The sequence below is a fragment of the Opisthorchis viverrini genome (genome assembly GCF_000715545.1).
Source record: "Opisthorchis viverrini unplaced genomic scaffold opera_v5_202, whole genome shotgun sequence".
Taxonomy (NCBI): Eukaryota; Metazoa; Platyhelminthes; class Trematoda; order Opisthorchiida; family Opisthorchiidae; genus Opisthorchis; species Opisthorchis viverrini.
This window is the reverse complement of record NW_008751858.1, coordinates 981,442-999,203: the sequence shown is the minus strand read 5'-3', so window position 1 is coordinate 999,203 and position 17,762 is coordinate 981,442. Positions and strand designations below refer to the sequence as shown.

General features: G+C 41.5%; 1 protein-coding gene across 1 annotated transcript; it reads left to right on the top strand.

The window, feature by feature from the left end:
* Positions 1-473: 473 nt before the first annotated feature.
* T265_14480 (hypothetical protein) lies at positions 474-17,183 on the top strand (the record flags this gene model as incomplete). Its single annotated transcript, XM_009173829.1, has 3 exons — positions 474-563; positions 7,564-7,816; positions 16,927-17,183. Coding segments are annotated over 3 exons (600 nt in total), but the record flags the coding sequence as incomplete, so codon positions are not given.
* Positions 17,184-17,762: the final 579 nt, after the last annotated feature.

Genomic DNA, 17,762 nt, shown 5'->3' with positions numbered 1-17,762 from the left:
AACTAGTGCCATATGTGGACTTCAAATACCGGGCGAAATTTAACTTGAACTGTCTAGAGCCATCCATACTGTTAGCAACCTGGCGCACCTCATCATGGGCGTCCGTATGGGGCGGGAAAAAGCGGCATTAAGTTTTGGATCTATCACAGTGAATACAACAGAATCGGTAACATATGAGTACCTGAGTGCTGATTACGTGACCACAAGTTCCATGCAGTCTAATTCACCAAAATCGTTTACACCTTTGGTCGGTTTAGTATTTTTCCATCAAACTTGGCCATTCTTGTGCTAAGGTTTCATTACAGTAGAGAACTTGCTATCCTCAAAATGACGTTAGACTGTCGCCTTCCCATATGTTTTCCTCACTCTGTTTAGTGTGCCCTAGTTGCTCTGCTGTAAAAATAAGTGGTTGGTTATGTGTTTTTCCGCTGAGATGTTGTGCGTTGTGACACTTTCACGGTAGCTACCGCATGAGTTGCTTATATCAGGAAGCGTCCGGAACGTTTACATTGACATCATCCTCAAATGGAGCACGCTGCTCTAGCCCGGAGGTAATCATCCTTGTAAGTCCACACCAAAGGTACAAGCAGTTGGCTCGATTTTCTCTCTTATTGGAGATCGTCTTCTGGACGCACTCCTGAGCGTGTCAGGTGTTGAACATCGGGCATCTGGAATGCGAGGTGAACATGATCCAACTATTGTTCCAACGCGCGCTGGATGCACCTGAATTATCGCGTCTACACAGGCGAATCTTTTCATGCATGTGCGACTGGGTTGCCTGACTGTCTGAAAGCCCAGCCGATAAATGTCTTGGATGTACCGATTGCTTGATGTCTTCCAGAACTTCCTAGTCAGATGCCTTAAGGAGTGTTTGATGTCTGCTGGACAATCTTTGATTAGCTGCAGGTGGTTGCGTGATTTATGGGATACACCAACAAGAACAGCTGCTCCAAGATAGAATGCGGTGTTCAAACAAGAGTGATGTAAATTTGAAATCAGCGAATTGCGCAGTCACGTTTAATAGTCCATAGTTCCCGTAACCTTACTGGTGATTAATCAGGTGGCCATTGGTATGTCCGCAAAGCTCCACATTTAGCGTTCAAACGTTTCGCTGCCAGTCAAAAAATATCACCTGCGAAAAGGCGTCTGCAAGCCGCTTGCTGCGCTTGGTGAACATATTAAAGATCACCTAATCAACCAACAGCAGGTAACATGTTACTTATTTAGAATACTACTTTAAGAAAGCCGCTGTATTACAGAGAAGACCGAGTGGGCTGAGATTAGATATTTTCTTTACGTAGCAGCATGTACGCATGTACGCAGTTTGTAACGAAAAATATTTGCTATTGAATACAGGGAGCGAATGGCTCACTTGAAGTGATCTTAAACACATCTTGCACACAAACCGAATACATAGCGATCGACAGGGAATTAACCAGGGTGTTTTGATCCGTGCACCACTGCGCTGTGTTTGCCTGGTGGCAACTTATGCCCTCAATAGTTTCTAAGGTCATCTTCTAAGCACACCGATACTGGAAGAAACGTATCAGCCACCTGGTTCCTGCGTCGGTTTTGGCCAAAATGTAGAGTGAGATACTGCAACTGTGATCCACAATTATTGAGCATGAAGTCATTCTTTCGGTAAGTCTTTGTCCATGTCGTTGGTAAAATATAGTGCTAGATTCATTTTCAAATGGTTTTCAATCAATATTCCTCGGCAAAGTTCCGACAACATGAACTAAACTGTTTGTTGTCTACACCATCGTGATAATCGACTCTGCGTAAGCCATGAAGGCTTCGGGGTGTGTTTTATCAAAGATAATCGGAATGCGCATGGTAGTCTAAGCAATGCAATCTTCCAGCCTTAGTGACTATCATGTCAGTTGGAGATAACAGTGTATGGGTTAACGTAACTCTCATGCATCGAATGCCCCGCTAATACGTTTTAACTTGTTATCTAACGAAGCTCATGCTCAAACTTCACTTCTTTGATTAGCTTCGGGTTTAACATAAAAACAGATAATTTGCCTCAGTCATGAATTAACAAGTAGGACACTCGTACAACTACTGATGGTTACTTGAGGTCGTCCTCGCCTAATTACGGATAGGTATGATTACGTTGCTATCCGTATAACCTATCAGGGTTCAATTGTTTCCGATTATTAAGCAATCGAATTTTTACGCTCCAGTCAATTTTTAAAAACTCATCATTAAAGTAACCATCACTGTTGACGTCCAACCTAAAGAAGCAGGATAATTTGGATTAAATTGGGAACATGAAAATGCACAGGCCTCATACTAATCTGGAGCGATTTGTGTCTCCATCCTCTGGTACAACTGTTTCGTTGGGGCTTTAATTACCCTGCATCATGGAGCAGCATTCAAGATCATTTATTGACCAGCAAACAGCTAGATATGGGAATGGTGGGATAGCCAAATAAATAGCCAATAACTCAATTATGTGAATTCATCAGAGAAGGGAACGTTTTGTTCTAGCAAGTGGATGAATTGCACCCGAAATATTTAGAACAAAAGACAGGTTTGAATAGTTGAAAATACTTTGGTCGGATGGTTGATTTAGTAATCCTTTCCTTTCATGGTCTCAGCAGGTATGTCAGAGTTAACCTTTTTCTTCGTAATTTGCCCAGATGCTCGGCAACGCACTTCCGACCGGTAGTCTGCACGTTTATCCTATACTGTTTAGTTCAGTCCTCCTTCATATATCTTCACACGACTTCTTGGGACAGTGTCAACTCGCGTCCTTCTAACGCAGTCACATTCCGTTGAGTTCGCACATAACTTACGACGGTTTCACGATATCCGATTATTAAGCACTCAGGGGTGCGGTTTCCGTCACTTTCAAAGATAAACCCGAAAATGCCTAGCCAACCGAGTGCACAATGTGGCAAAGCTCGGTTTCAAATGTCCATTCGCCGATAAGCCTATGAATTTGATGTAAAGCATAGAAGCCCGAACTGCGCAACTAAGTTGATTCGACAACCAAGGTCTCCACGAATTTGAACCACAGGTGGTGTCAGCTAATGGAGATGGTGTATGAAACCTATGGTCATCAGTGCGCAGCTCTCAGTGTCTGGCATGGTTGACAGACACAGGTAGAATGAATTGCCCAGTCAATGGTCACAATCGATGGACCTCACGGGTGTGCATGAAAAAATGAAGCTTGTGACAAAGGGACGAAAGCGCCGTAGATGTATGCATCTAGGTTCCATAGAAATGTAGGAAGCCTGTTAGGAAGGCAAAAAAGCTGTCATAAAGTATCGGTACAAAACACAAGTGTCAATTCGCCGAGCCCTAGTAGGTCCTGGAATCACATTAGGATTAGTTTTGAGATTCTAAATGTCCTGGCGTGTGCTTCATAGGAAGTCCTGTTTCATGTACCCTTTCACAACCAGGTGAGATATATTGGACCAATTTCAAAGTTGCTAGAATGATCAGTCAGCAAGGATTATCTCTCATTTGCTCCCTGAGCTCCAAGCTTCTATCAGCAATCGAGGCGGCATTATCACTACCATGTCGTAGTGTTAGTTAGGTCGGTATGTCGTTCAGTTAGAGCACTTGGGAAAGTGATTTTTTCCGATAGCGGTTTTATTGTTCAAGTGATTCTACTTATTGGTCTGTTATCTTCTGGCTCCTGTACTCACATTTATGGGTCAGAACAACAAATGGGCTGTGCAAGAGGCAGTACCTTACAAACTGGTCCATAGCTATGACAATCGAAGTGACACACGATTCAATCAAATCAAATCAAGATACTCCTTAAGGATAGGTGGCTCATCGACCCCGCAAACTACTGGAGTATACTGGCAATGAAAAAAACATGCATCAAGCGGATGGATGCATAAAACTACTGAAATTAATCGGATGCAAGATAATCAGAAAAGAGAAAACCAAAAAACGTAGAAGCAATACGTGAATCCCCACAAAGCCCGTCAGGTTACAGTTGTTAACTATCCTCCGAAAGTTATATATACTCAGAGAGAATTGTCTGCATAACGAAGCCCCGAAGATGCCCCCAATCATGGTGACGAAAAGTTGTCAAACGAACCATCCTGGCCAACAATCAGACGGACGTCCACATCATCCGTGGTCCTACTCGGTCATATCAAGTCACCGTTTGGCACATCAGTAATTTTTCTTCATAACTGGCTTGCTGAAAATAGTTCTTGAAATTCACTCTCCCTGAACTTAAAGGATTGTGTTTTAAACACGTGTGTTTGCATCTATAACCACAGGACGGTAAGACTCGACAGATAGAGTCAGTGTGCAAGACTATTAGAGCGCAAAACGTTGACCCGTTCGGTAAACTAATAACCCGATTGTTTATTATTAAGGAAACAAAATTGCAAAATACACAAGGCTTACACAAGGTTTGACACTGAAACAAAACGACGTACTGTGATAAGACTGAGTGGGAACCTAGGAGTAAAACATGTGTTCTCGCACCCAACTATTCAGTGAACCAATCCGTCTCCAACGAAAACTGTAAAACTTGTTAGATAAACCAACAAAGGGAAATAGACAATGGCCAGAGGTTTGCTGTAGTTTGTTATATCATCATATATCATCATTACTGATGGGTATGCCAACTAGACTTGGCATTGTTCATCTTGATCAGTTGATTAGCACCTGACAAACCAATGTTTCCGCCACACAAGTGAACTCGAGAACCGGGAGAACAAGTCAGTTATGTTGATCAGGCTTAAAATTTGATACAAGTAAAATTAATGCGATGATCCATGTGACAGATATCATGTGCTTTGCAGTGTGCAAGGGCACAACCATGTGTCTCTGTGAACAATATGATCTCAAGTAATATCACGACAACCTGTTTAACGTGGTAAACTTGCCTTGAAAGGTAACGCACGGGATTTATGTTGTGTGTCTGTGCAAGTTGTAATAAACAGTACATACAAGCCTAAAATTCTGTAAGGAGCACATCATGAAGCATAGATTAGTGCACCATGTGTCTGAAGCACAACAAATGAGGAGTGGCTACATAGAAAGACTTCAAAGTGCGTGTATCTTACAGGTTCAATTTGCCGCTTGAGGACAGAATCTTCGATACAATACAGTCATTGTAACGAGGAGTGGAGTGACGGTGGAAGGGAAATCTGAAAGGAATGATGATGATGATTTGATAAAACGTTGTAACTAAGGCAGTCACGAGAGCTGGACTGATGAAACCGACCATATGAAACGGGATACTGCTGGTTGGTTAGGGGTTGGATGGATAAAAAATGCCGTACACATCCGCTTCAAAATTTACTTGTTACTTTGTTCTCAATATGGATAGTCGCTTTTCTTTTATCTACTCTTTTGTCTTCAGGAAAAAACTGCTGAACAGGTACCCTGAATATTCATTAGCATGGTGTTTGATAATTCTGGTAATGCTTTGTTGACCAGCAAAATAATGTGATCCACGCATCAAAATGAACAACAAGTCTTCGGGTGATTAAAGATTATACGCTTTGCTCTGTACAGAGTACATGGCACATAAAACGATCAATTAAATCAGATCAGCTTCAAAGTAACCCTCGGATCATCATAGGAGGACAGAACAGGCTTAAAACGATTATCCGTGCAACCGGTTTCTAACCAAAGACCGATCCACTAAACAAATGACAATATGTTTTCAATGGGCATCGCGTGACCTGGGTTTGATATCGCTTTCGATAAACTGAAATGTTTGGTAGAAGCAAGGCTAAGCATCCGGTGTGCACGTATACTGCGTGCATCCTGCGTGTTACGAGAACAGAAGTTCTTCTCCGAGTGGATGTGCATTCCGTTCACAGTGCACTGCGGAATCAGTAGAAATCAGGCAGTCAACTACAGCAGAGTCAAGTGCTACCAGATCGAGTATGGCTTGATCAGAATCTAGGCAACAATATGTCGAAGAGTAAAAATATACAAAACAAAAAACGCTTGTTTGAAGTACAAACAAAGTAGGTTTTTTATCCCGCAAATGCGCAAGGGAGGAATGAAGCGTGTGGTGTGCGTCGTTCTGTTTTGTTACGAAGATTATTCTTCACTTGTTTACATTTACCATTCGGAAGAACCTCAGAAAGATTTCTGTTCAGCTGTGTTTGGATCTATTGCTTCAACATTTTAGATATGGCTAACCTGTTTTCAAACGTGCGAACGTTTTGGTTATTTTCATAAAAATGTGGGAACAGGTACGCAAGCAAGCTCATTTTTTGTACTGCTTGATAAAAAGTATATCGTGTGTGGACGCGATAAAAGTCCCTAATTTATGAATATGTCATCATTTGCATTAGATGATGATGCTACTCTTAGCCTGCCGTTGTTTTTCGCTGTGCGGGCTATTTAATTGCAAACGTTTGATCCCCTTTCGAGGTGACATCCTCGTTATTGGGGAGCGTAGAGTTGCGTAGGTAGCCAATGATGTTACCTCCATTAGTGATGGAACGTTTGCAATCGAATTGCCCAGCACAGCGAACAAGCCAGCGGCCATCTACGCTACCGAGCTACCAACGTTTTCCCCTATAGAAAACTCAGTCTATTGTTCAAACGCTAAAAATTCGTTCGAAACGTACCTTCAAAGTGGCTACACACATGCCATTGAATTCATGCGAAAAAGACTACACTACATTTCCTTTGACTTTCATGGAGTCAAAAAAAATTAGCAAGTGATGGCACCCTTTGCTGTGTACACATCGAGACAGGATGCATACCTAATAAATCCTATCACGAAACGTGTTCGTCAGTGCACAGCCTATTTACTCTCAAAAATTTGGTGAGTTGCCTGAAAGTTGATTTTATTTGTACCTGTCTATCTTTGTCCACTCTGTCGAATTTCATATATTATTGAGTACAGCAATGTCATTTTTGATGAATCGTATATAAATGATTCGCTTAAAATTATCACAGAACTTATCGTGAGGGCACTTGTTCCCGAGGGGCTTCTACAGGATGTTGCGGCCTGCGAAACGGTAAGTATTTTACGTTAGGTGGGCTACACTTTGTGTATTGTAGCCCTAAATAATAAGAAACTTAACGAAAAAACACCCCTAATCGAACCAAGATTCGCGGTTTTGTGGTATTTATCCCACGTAAATTAATCATCAATAGATTATTTAGAGAGTTAACAACCGGAGCTTGCAGGTTTGTTTGGATTACAGACATCAAAGGATTCTCTAACTAGTACTCTGTGAAGCGACTGCTTCCTAGCTTTGAATGGAATGTATTACTACTTGGTTCAATGAGACTTTTTTGGTTTGTTGGTTGCTCAAGAATAACTATATTTCAAAATAGCAATTAGAGTGGTTAAACAGTTATCTGAGCAGGCATGCTTCCTTGCGAAAAATCTCCTAAGTAATCATTAAATGTTACATAGCCTTTAATTACAAGCAATGCAAGTATTCAAACCCACAAATGTGAGCTTTCACAAGGGTTCCAAAAAATTAGCGATAAGTCGAATGTCAGGACTAGTAGCATTTTGGAGACTCTCCTATTACCATAGACTCCATTGTCTGGAATGTTTATTCTTGTATTACACAGCTTATATGTGTTTTCCACCCCTAGTTACGAGTCCGTGGGCCGATGGATTGGAAAAATGGCATGTTTACATCATGTACCTATCTCGGTATGGTGGAATACAGTTGGACTGATAAAGTAGCAATGTTCAAAGTCCAAGCTTATGCACCCCTATTACCAGACTATCAACCCGGCTGGTCAAAGGACGTTATATTTTGGTACCTCAATCGCAGGCTCAACGGAGACATGAATTCTTGCCTCACCTCTACCGGTGGAGAACCGGATGAAGATGGATCTGGAGGTATAGTTTTATTGTTTTACCGAACAAAGAAAGTGGATCATCTGGTTGGTGTTCCCGTATTCAAAGCCGCAACATTTTGTTTGCTTTCGTTTCAAACCTCAGATGTTTGTTCCCGGAGGACATGCAAAAACAATCATCGAGCTATCAGTTTAACGTTCTGAAGACATTTTACTCCACCCTAGAAACAAACCCACTGATACTAAGTAAAATCGATGAATAACAAGTCGCTGTACATTGTTTCTTCCTGTTACATCCTTACATCCCACGAGTCCTTATATTGTGCTTTATTCTTTTGACCCCCTGGGTATATAAAAGATTATGTTTGATGAGATGTGTGGTATACTGTATGCTTAAAATGGCCTATTGCTGGCACAGAAGCGCACGAACTTGCAAAATTTAATGGACTTTTTTAGTGGCATTGTGCAGCCACACTGCTCATGGTTGCATCGCACTGAACTCCACTAGTTCAAGCAGTCCGTTGTTTCCGCCAACTGGGTGGATTTCAACAACACGTGGGAAATAGCTATCAGAACAAGCTTCCAAACACAATACTGCTTACTCTGACGACAAAAGTCAACAAATTTTAGGGCATAACGTTTCATGCCAAAGTCTGTAAACTCACAATTGCCTTGTTGTTTTAAGTTTAACCGCATGTATGAGAGAAAATATTGCAAAATAAGAAGACCGTGTATAACAAGGCAACTAGCACAGGACACAAAACTAATGCGTTTACCCATCTGTGCGTTTTTCCATTTCCTAGACTTTATTCTCATTGGACCTTGGGACCCAAGCTTTTGTCAGAACGTGAGTATTTTATGGCTAGCTACGAATGAGTGAACTGTTTTGACAATTTAACACTCTAAAAATGGTTTTAACTCTCTCTATATCCATATCTTTATATCTATAGTCTATATCTTTATCTATATCTATATCTTCATCTCTCTCTATATATATCAGGTGATCAACAAGAATTTCGTTGGTGGCCAACTCACGGTTACGAGTTGTCAGCTCAAAGAGAGAACAAATGAACCCGTGGATTTGCAGCTTCCGGGAAGATACGAACTAAACTTATTGAGGAATAATCTCGTGGCTGGAGAATTCCACCAGACTGATATATACGTTATGCTTCTCAAAGAGTTAAATGGTCCTAATGGACCTTGCAATTACAATGGTTATTGGGCAAATATTTAATGCATCAAATACAATTATTGACCATTGCAAAGAATTTGTTCTCGTAATTGAAAATTTCGCCGAGTGAAGGGCGTTCCTAGGTGGTGTTTTTACCAAATTATGTTCCTATTTGCTTTGTCTTGAGTTGTAATCAGTTATATTTTATGCCAGTTCTTTTTGTAACATTTGGCATTTTGTTTTTTTTTTGAAGCTGCAACTTAGTGAAGGTGAAGAAGACCTTCTACCTTGCTAAGCAACATCATCAAGTAAAATGGAAAAGGAAAATATATCAAAGGTTTATGCGTAGTGCATTAAAGGTTCCAGCGAAACTACACACTGTGGGCATTCCGCATCCATATTCAAGCATGAGGTCTGTCAGCAGAAAGTGGTGCCAACTAATGTGAAAAAATTAGCGACTTCACAAGATATGCACGATAATTTTTTCAATAAGATGGGGAAATGTTAACAGCCGTCACAAAGAGACCAGACTTTAACAGGGTGTGAAGATACGTGTGCCTCTGTGGACCACTGGATGAGGTATGTGCGCCATGTACAAAGTGTCTTATAAAGGTCGGATCCACACAGTCTCCTGGATACCTGTGGAAATAACCGCAAGTTGATGAGATGCATCACTCGATGTTTATTGTGTTTGCTTAATTCCGATGGTAGCTCCGAATCTGCCAAGGCTAGTTTCTGTGACACTCAAGGTGTTCCTTTATACAAGGCTAAAAGCACTGAAATCGTTGCGGTTGCTGGCAGTATGAATTCTCGGGAAGGTAGGATGAGCGATTATGAGGTTTAGTTGGGAGCTCTTTTTGGTTTGGAAACGAGGTTCAGAGATAACTGAGAGCAGCAATGGCAGATGCCTGCTGATCACAGATTGATCATACTCAGTATCAGATTCCAGAACAGTCTAGATCGCTTGGCAACATGATGTTCATCTACGAGCCAACCCCGAATCCAAGTAGACCACAACGTCATCATTTACCGGTAGTCGGGGTCGACCAATACCTGCCGCTCCTTCTTAAATTCTAGCACGAATTCCAAACGTGCAGTAGTCCTCTGCTGACTTTCATTGCTCCTTGCAGGTTTACATAAGACACAAACAACTCGCTTGGGCATTAAAAAGCTGATAAACGCGAAAGTCAAACGAACCTATGGCAACCTCGAACGCATACCGAAAGGGCCTATATAGGATAATGACGACCATTAAGAACAGATACCCAAAGCGTTACTCAAAGCCGGAACTTCTGGTTGCAGTACCAACAATCCAATCACGAGATCTGTCGAGTAAACTAGTAACCCTCGTGCCACCTTTTGTAATTCTAGCAGCGCCTTCAAACTGCAGGCTCGTGCCCGTCCCTGAATATACCCCTAACGATAAGAGGAGAACCACTGAAGGTGAAGGAGAATTTCACATACCCCGTCATTTCTAATGAGGCTGATGGAAATATCAGATGAAGTCGGTTCACTGCTCTCCAAGACCTGAATCATCTTTGCTAAGCTGTCAAGTGTGGCTTCAGGAGCGCATATCTTTGGGTCACCGGGGTCACTTTTATCAGGCTACCACAAGAGCTTTACTGTTATATGGTCGAGAAACGTGCCTTAGCGGGCAAATATTTTAAGATTACTTCAGGTTTTTTATCGCCTGTGCTTCAGAAGCTTTGCTAATATTGAAATTATAACAAAATTATAACGAAATATTTACATTACGAGTATTCGGTTTTGAAACAGGCACTTCAGTAGCATAGAACCCCAAGCAGCATCAACTGTGTCTGCTTGATCATGTGTTATGTATGGGACAACATCGTCCATAGAGATGACTGCTGTCTTCCATGCCCTTTTCAGAATTCGCGAGGTGTAGAGCGTACAAATTAGCAGACGAGTGTGAGAGAGATCGTTAGGAGTTTCAGTGTGTCGGTGTGGCAAGCCTTCCAGAATGGGGTTCACTAGACCATACCCTGCGCTTGGCTCGAGATACTGAAATAAATGAAAGCTAGTTGATGTCAGTGGCATTCGGATTGTCAGTTGCTTTTCGGGTCGTCTTACTGATCGCTTGGAGTGGTAGGTACCTCGGAATGCCAGCACTAGGTTTCTTTCCTGCAAGACTTTTTTCTCTCACGTCACTCTGAGACTACCAATATGATCAGATAAAGCTTACGTATGTTCAGTAATGGTGAATCAGTATCAATACTAATGATAACGATGACGAAGAGCGTGAAGACGATAATGATGTAGGGGTTGAGTAACCGACGCTCGCCGAGAGTATAGACTTTTACTGACATCTAGTGTTTTTTCTGCCTGTCAACTAGTGAAAAGTTGGATCGCTCACCAAAATGACCTCCTACAATTTTTGTTCCTTCACGCAAATGTGAAGTCATGCAAACCGAGTAGAAACGTTTTTTCAACCATTATTCCTGATGTGATATCTGACTATTTGTTAGTGAACGTCTTAATGCGGTATAACCCAGTGAACAGCATATCTGCATCAAAATGAGAACCAATAAAAAAACGCAGTTAGAAATTGAACATGTGCTATTTTTTTCTGCATCAAGCAACCAACGAACATAAGCAACAGCCACGATAATGTATTTGCTGCGTTGTTGTTGCCACGCTCCGGTCTTCTTTCCTGTGTCACCCGACCTGTGCGAATGTGTACTGTGTGTACCGTGTGGATTTATTAATACCAGTCCGTATATCTGCACACTTCAGAACCGGCGTGTGCCGTCACTACATCTCGAACGTCGAATACCGCTAACCTCCTGATGTCCCACGCTACACTGCTATTGTTTAGCAAATACACTTCCGGTCACCAGCTGTGAGATCGAAATCGGCGGTTTAATCTGTTTGCTAAAATTGATGTGTTCGGCCTATTTCAGTTATAAACCCTCACAGTTTTGCTGTATTCTAATATGTGGGCCTCGATACACAGTGTCCTAAACGCCTTCTCTTGAACGAATCAATGTAGTGAATGCGGGAGAATTTTGACTTTAGTGGAAACAGCCACACTGAACCCCGGTGATGAGAGTCACCTTCGTAGTACACGTGAAAATAATCCGCAATGAATTTTGCCTTTCGCACTAGATCAGGGACCCTGAAGACCAATATTCTGAAAGCTTTTATAGTTTCATTATATGTTACATGTTTCTTCTTGGGTGAGCTTTGTTTCACCTGCAGGAGGATGTATTTCCTTGGAGGCCTGACAACCAGCAATGGGTTCCACCAGCGCAGTATTCTAATTTCCCGGCTGAAATTAGGCAATCCAATTTTGGTTCCCTCTCGTGGTGGATTGCAATACGTGACCAATACTGTCCCTTAGTGCCTCAGCATAGTCGGTGGTAGAAAATCGTACAGTAGATCCCAAATGACCTGCCTTGATTAAGACTTTCATCAGGAATTCTTTTCAACCGCGTCCTACACCTAAGAGTCGTTCGTCCATCCCTTCACAGATTTCAAGGAATCTCTTCTCCCACATCCATTACAACCAGCATCTAGAAGTGGATCTGTCAGAATGGCCAAACTATAATCTAGCCCGACAGCTGTGACAGCGGTTAAAATCGGCAGTGCTGCAGCCTTGTGGATAGTAGATGTACGGAGGCTGAATACAGGAAACAAAAATAAGGCCGAGCAGCGCTGTGCTTTAGGAACCGGTAACATATCTCTTAACACACGATATGGCCTATTGGTAAACAATAAATTTTTGACGTTCTCCACCGAATCAAATAGACGGTAAAACAAGCCGGTAAACTCCTTGTTGCCTAATTTACAAGTATAAGAACGAAATTTGATTTCGAGAAATATACTTTTACCTTACGAGCCTTTCACGATTACAAGATCGGCGAAGCCTGCCAACTGGAAGACCATCACGTTCGAGTAACCTGAAGTGACAGCTCTTTTGTTCGAGGTTTACGGTTCGGTTTTCTTCCACACGGCCAAATTGTAGCTTAACACCGCTTTCACAATGCGCTGAGTTCATCCGCGCATATCACTTAGAGAAACGTAGCGATAAAATCTAAAGATTACCCGTTCAACGTTAGCTTTGCATCGATGCTTGCAGCAACAACTGACGCACTGGTGACCGGATTAGCCTGACCGGATAGGGAGATATTTCAACGCACCATGTTCGCTGAAATTATAGCATTGGTCCTCTTGATCAGTTTGATGTGAGGATTTTCAAAGTTGATAGCTTTATTCGGTTATGTAGCACAAACGCGTACTTTCGACACCGCGACACTGACTTGCTGAGTTGGTTCTCACACACACCTCACTATATTAACTCTATCACTGACTATCTACATGACCGCGTACACTAATGAAATAACACGAGAATAGTGTCAATGCTTCCTCCTACGTTCAAGATGAATTACACTTTCGGCCAAGGTTTATAAGTTTTATCCCGACAAAATTCCAAGAGCAGTACACAAACATTAATGGCTTGCACACCTGACCATTTTGAAGTATTTTGTTTCAGTGATGCGAGTGCCTTTCTGAGATGAACAGGAGTTGTGTTTATACACGTCACAACTTCGAATCTTGCCGAGTTTCCAGCTTCGCAGTGCTTTAGCTTGCAAATACATACGTATGCCATGCTTCCCCCAAACATTTCTGCCGACCAATCTTCAAAGAACTATCTTATTAGCAGCATATTTTATGCAAGTTTGTAGTTCTTCACAATACTTACCTCTCAGTAGCAGTATCAGCAGGCAAAATGCGGAACGAAATTCGGCAGATTAACCAGAGAGTTGGATAGAGTAATACATAGAAGAATATAAGGTTGATGGAAACTTGTTGACTGCGCTTACCTGATGAGCCACAAGAAAGGCGAAACCGGTCGTGGGCTGTCGAAGAGTTTTCAGCAACCTTGTGAGTAGTTTCTTTCATGAAAATCCATGCACATTTGTTTTTGTCCACTACAAGCCAGCTCCGGCGGATAAACGCGTTCGTCTTCTCAACTATACTCACACTGTTTTGAATGATACTTGAACAGATGTTGTTTAATACAACCTGGGAATGAGGGACGATATGCTTTAGAGCTCATAAAAACGCACTATTATCACACCCGTTAACAGGAAAATTTGGCCTACTCAGGATTATTTATTTGGTGGACTTTGACAACTTGAATGCATAAGGCGGAGTGTACACGAGACTTGTCGGATTCGTTACAGGGAAGTGGTTCGCACTACTCAAAATTGCAAATCACATCAAACAACTCGCAAGACGCAGAAGATAATCCACATTCAAGTGTGGGTTTTCCTCCAGATAAAAACCATTTGCTCGTCTAATTTTCAAAATTTTTCCAGTTTTTCCCTCCCAGCAGGGACTCAAGCACCCGACTGAGTTATGCCCCCTTAGCTTTCCCCTATTTTATTACTTATCACAAGAACATGCTCAGGATTTTGCTGAATTTCATCGATACCATGAGGATCCAACAATTATATCACAAACACGACATTATACCACAAGTTTGAAAACAACTTTAGTTTCATCCAAGCAGTGGCCAGCATCACTTGAAACGGTAATGTATACCTGTTCACCCCGTATATGTTTGCCATTCTTGTCGGCGAAGTTTTTTCCCGAGTAGTTGGTGAGTTCACTGTGATCGTTAGCAAAAATAAATGCATTGCTTATGACTTTTAACCTATTCGGAATAAATCCATCAGTATAACTGAAATGTTCACCAACAGAGCTTGACTTCAGAACCTTGGCTCCAAATGGACTACTGCAAGACGTACATCCATGCACAGTGGTGAGTTTTTTCGACGTACTTATGGAAGGACTTTCTTAGTTTGCCTACAATTTGACAGTAAGAGGGAGTTTTGAAAATGTTGTATTTGAGGGGCATGTTGCGTGCAATACCACTAAAATTCTGCTAGACCTTATTGTTTCTTGAGATAAGACACCTAACCACATTGTGAGCTAAAATAGGACACACGTTACCCTTCTCTTACACTTGCAGCTGAAAAATCGCGCACCGAGGCAGTGGGAAAGCGGATTATTCTCAAACTGCACCTTTGACTTCATGCACGATCACAACGAAACTAACCTTGAACTAATTTTTAACGCGGATGTCAACATTGACAGACTTCCAGAAGCATATCAGAACGGGTTGTCTTATGATTTTCAAACTTGGTATATCAACCGCCTACTGAATGGGAACGAAACGAGCTGTCTGACCACCAGTGGACACGGGCAACCCAGCGACGGTTTTGGTTAGTTTTGTCAGCGCCATTGCATTGATTCTATTTGTATTATTCACTTCAAAGTGCTCCCTCACACTTTTGACTCACACGGGCGATTTTGTACCATAATGTCTAAGTAAATGCTTTTTTGATGAGCTGTCTTGAATCAAGACAGACTCCTTATGTGCTCAATCATAAGGGGACTTTCACAAAAGACCAAATCGTTATCCAACGGTAAAGATTTGTAATTCTGACTTAATTTTCAGACGTTGATCCCTACATTGCTGATTACATTCCTCGAAAAAGTGAGCCTGTTGTATTGTATCCTAAGCTTGTGAGCTGACAACACTTACGTATGACCATTATTCAGTTATATTTTTCTAGAAGTTTCTTATTAAATGGTTTGTTCTTAGTTATTGCTACGAAAACGAAAATATTTTTACGGGATTCGAGTATCAATTTCGGCGAGTGAGGCTTATTCAGTTATATTTTTCTAGAAGTTTCTCAGTTATTGCTACGAAAACGAAAATATTCTTACGGGCTTCGAGTATCAATTTCGGAGAGTGAGGCTTAAGTGGTCATTAGTCGCACACGACCAACGGTCGAATTGTATGTGGTTAGCAAAATCAATCTGACGTTTTAATTGGCAGCCTTTATTTTTAATTTCAAAAAATTCACACATGTTAGGTTGATATCTTCTGAAGGCTGTCAAACTCCTGCCTGAGCATACCACTCATTTCTCCAAGAGTTTGGGATTTTTGAGTCCAAAGTCGTCAGGCTTTTAAACATGAGGATGCTGTACCAAAATTCTGATAATCTAGAGATTTGTCAAAATGACTTTCTGAAACGGTTTTTGAAAGGGTAAATTCTGAAGACGCATTAACAGTACTCTGATCTGAAGACCCTGAGAGTTTCTGATGCCCTCAATTGAAAAAGGTAAGAAATGGTAAATAAGTTTTAGATTAGAGATTCATACGGAAGGTCTTTGGCTCCCGATCTGAACTGCCTCATAAGGTGTACCAAAGCTCCATTAGTGAGCGTTGTTTTCTTTTCCATAATTACTGTCGAACAAAATATGACACCCGTGTCCAATGAAAGCCATTAGCATCTCTGTCGAAATTGTTCTTCTTTCTATCCCTGAAGAGGTGTAGAGTAAGCAGCTGTTCAGCTAAATGTAGAGAATCCAATCACGGTGAATCATCTATGATGCGCGGTTGCTCATGGAGAGTTTACTCATAGATAATAATATATTGAGCTTTCGAGATCTCTCTTATAGTTTTTTATCATTCCAAAAAGCCCTGAAGCACTGTACCCCAATCTCGTGTGTATTGAAACTCTGGCAACGCGCACTTCAAGAATCTTATGGGAGTTGAATTCGGATGGTCTCACTAAGTGGTAAAACTAAATCATCGTAGCATGAGCAACTGATCAGGAAGACATTCATCTTTCAATCAAACATTTTGGGCAGATTGTTAAGAAACTCATTATTGTTCCATTAATGCCCTAGATTACGATAAGGCAGCCGATCCACTTCGGTGTGAACACGACACAAAACTTTCTCCGATATGAGAAACATCAGGTTAGGTTTCTGTCCGCACTGACTTCATGAACGTGGTGACATCTGCCTTTAATTTTCATACGCTTCTCGTGTAAGTACACAGGTTCCTCAACGGCAGAACCCTGCTTTCTTTAAAAAGTTGGGTTATACTATTGATTTGGTAGATTATTCTGAGTAACCGAAACTGAACACTTATTCCGCAGAATTTTTATCCTCCCAGATCATCAATAAGAAGTTCTACGAAGAACACTTAAACGTCAAAGATTGCAATATTTTGGAAAAAAGTGATGTAAAGGTCGATGGACACACTCTGGGCAAATATAACGTAACCTTGTGGGAGAAACAGATGCAGCTTTCGCCATTTGAACATCGCGACATATCCATCTTTTTCCTTCAAGAACTAAACGGCCCGGAAGGTGCTTGTGAGCACAATGGATATTGGGCTCGGCCCTTGTTTAACCGTGAGTCCTCCTATAGCATCACAAACTGGCGAAAAATTTACACTACCATCGTACGCGGCCATTTCTGTCGCAAATGAGCAGAGCAGATCTCAACTAAACTGTGATGTATTCAGATGACTTCTGTTTCTATAATCTAATTGCATCTTGTGGCCCTTATCAGCGAAATATATGTAAATATCTGGTTCAGCAATTTCCACTCAAACTCTCGGTTAAAATCAATTTCAATTCCGGTCATTCTAGAAAAATCAGTGTGAATCTCAAAAGGAGATATATTTCCGCCACACTAAGTCAAAAGGTTCTTTGATGTTTAGCGGATTTATATTGCCCTTCAAAGGCACCCGCATTCAGTTATCCTTCAGTCAACCAGTGCAAAATTTACTAAGTTGTTAAGGGCTGTAAGCGCGTTCTGAGGACGGATAAGTCATGTGATGGCGATCCACACGAATATCCTACCTCAACTGAAAAGCCCGGACAAGACAGAGGCATTCGGTTAGCTTCGTGACATGATGCCTGGAGAACGGAAATTCCTCTTTTACTTGATAGATTATACTTAGTGCACCAGGAGTAGTCACGCAAAC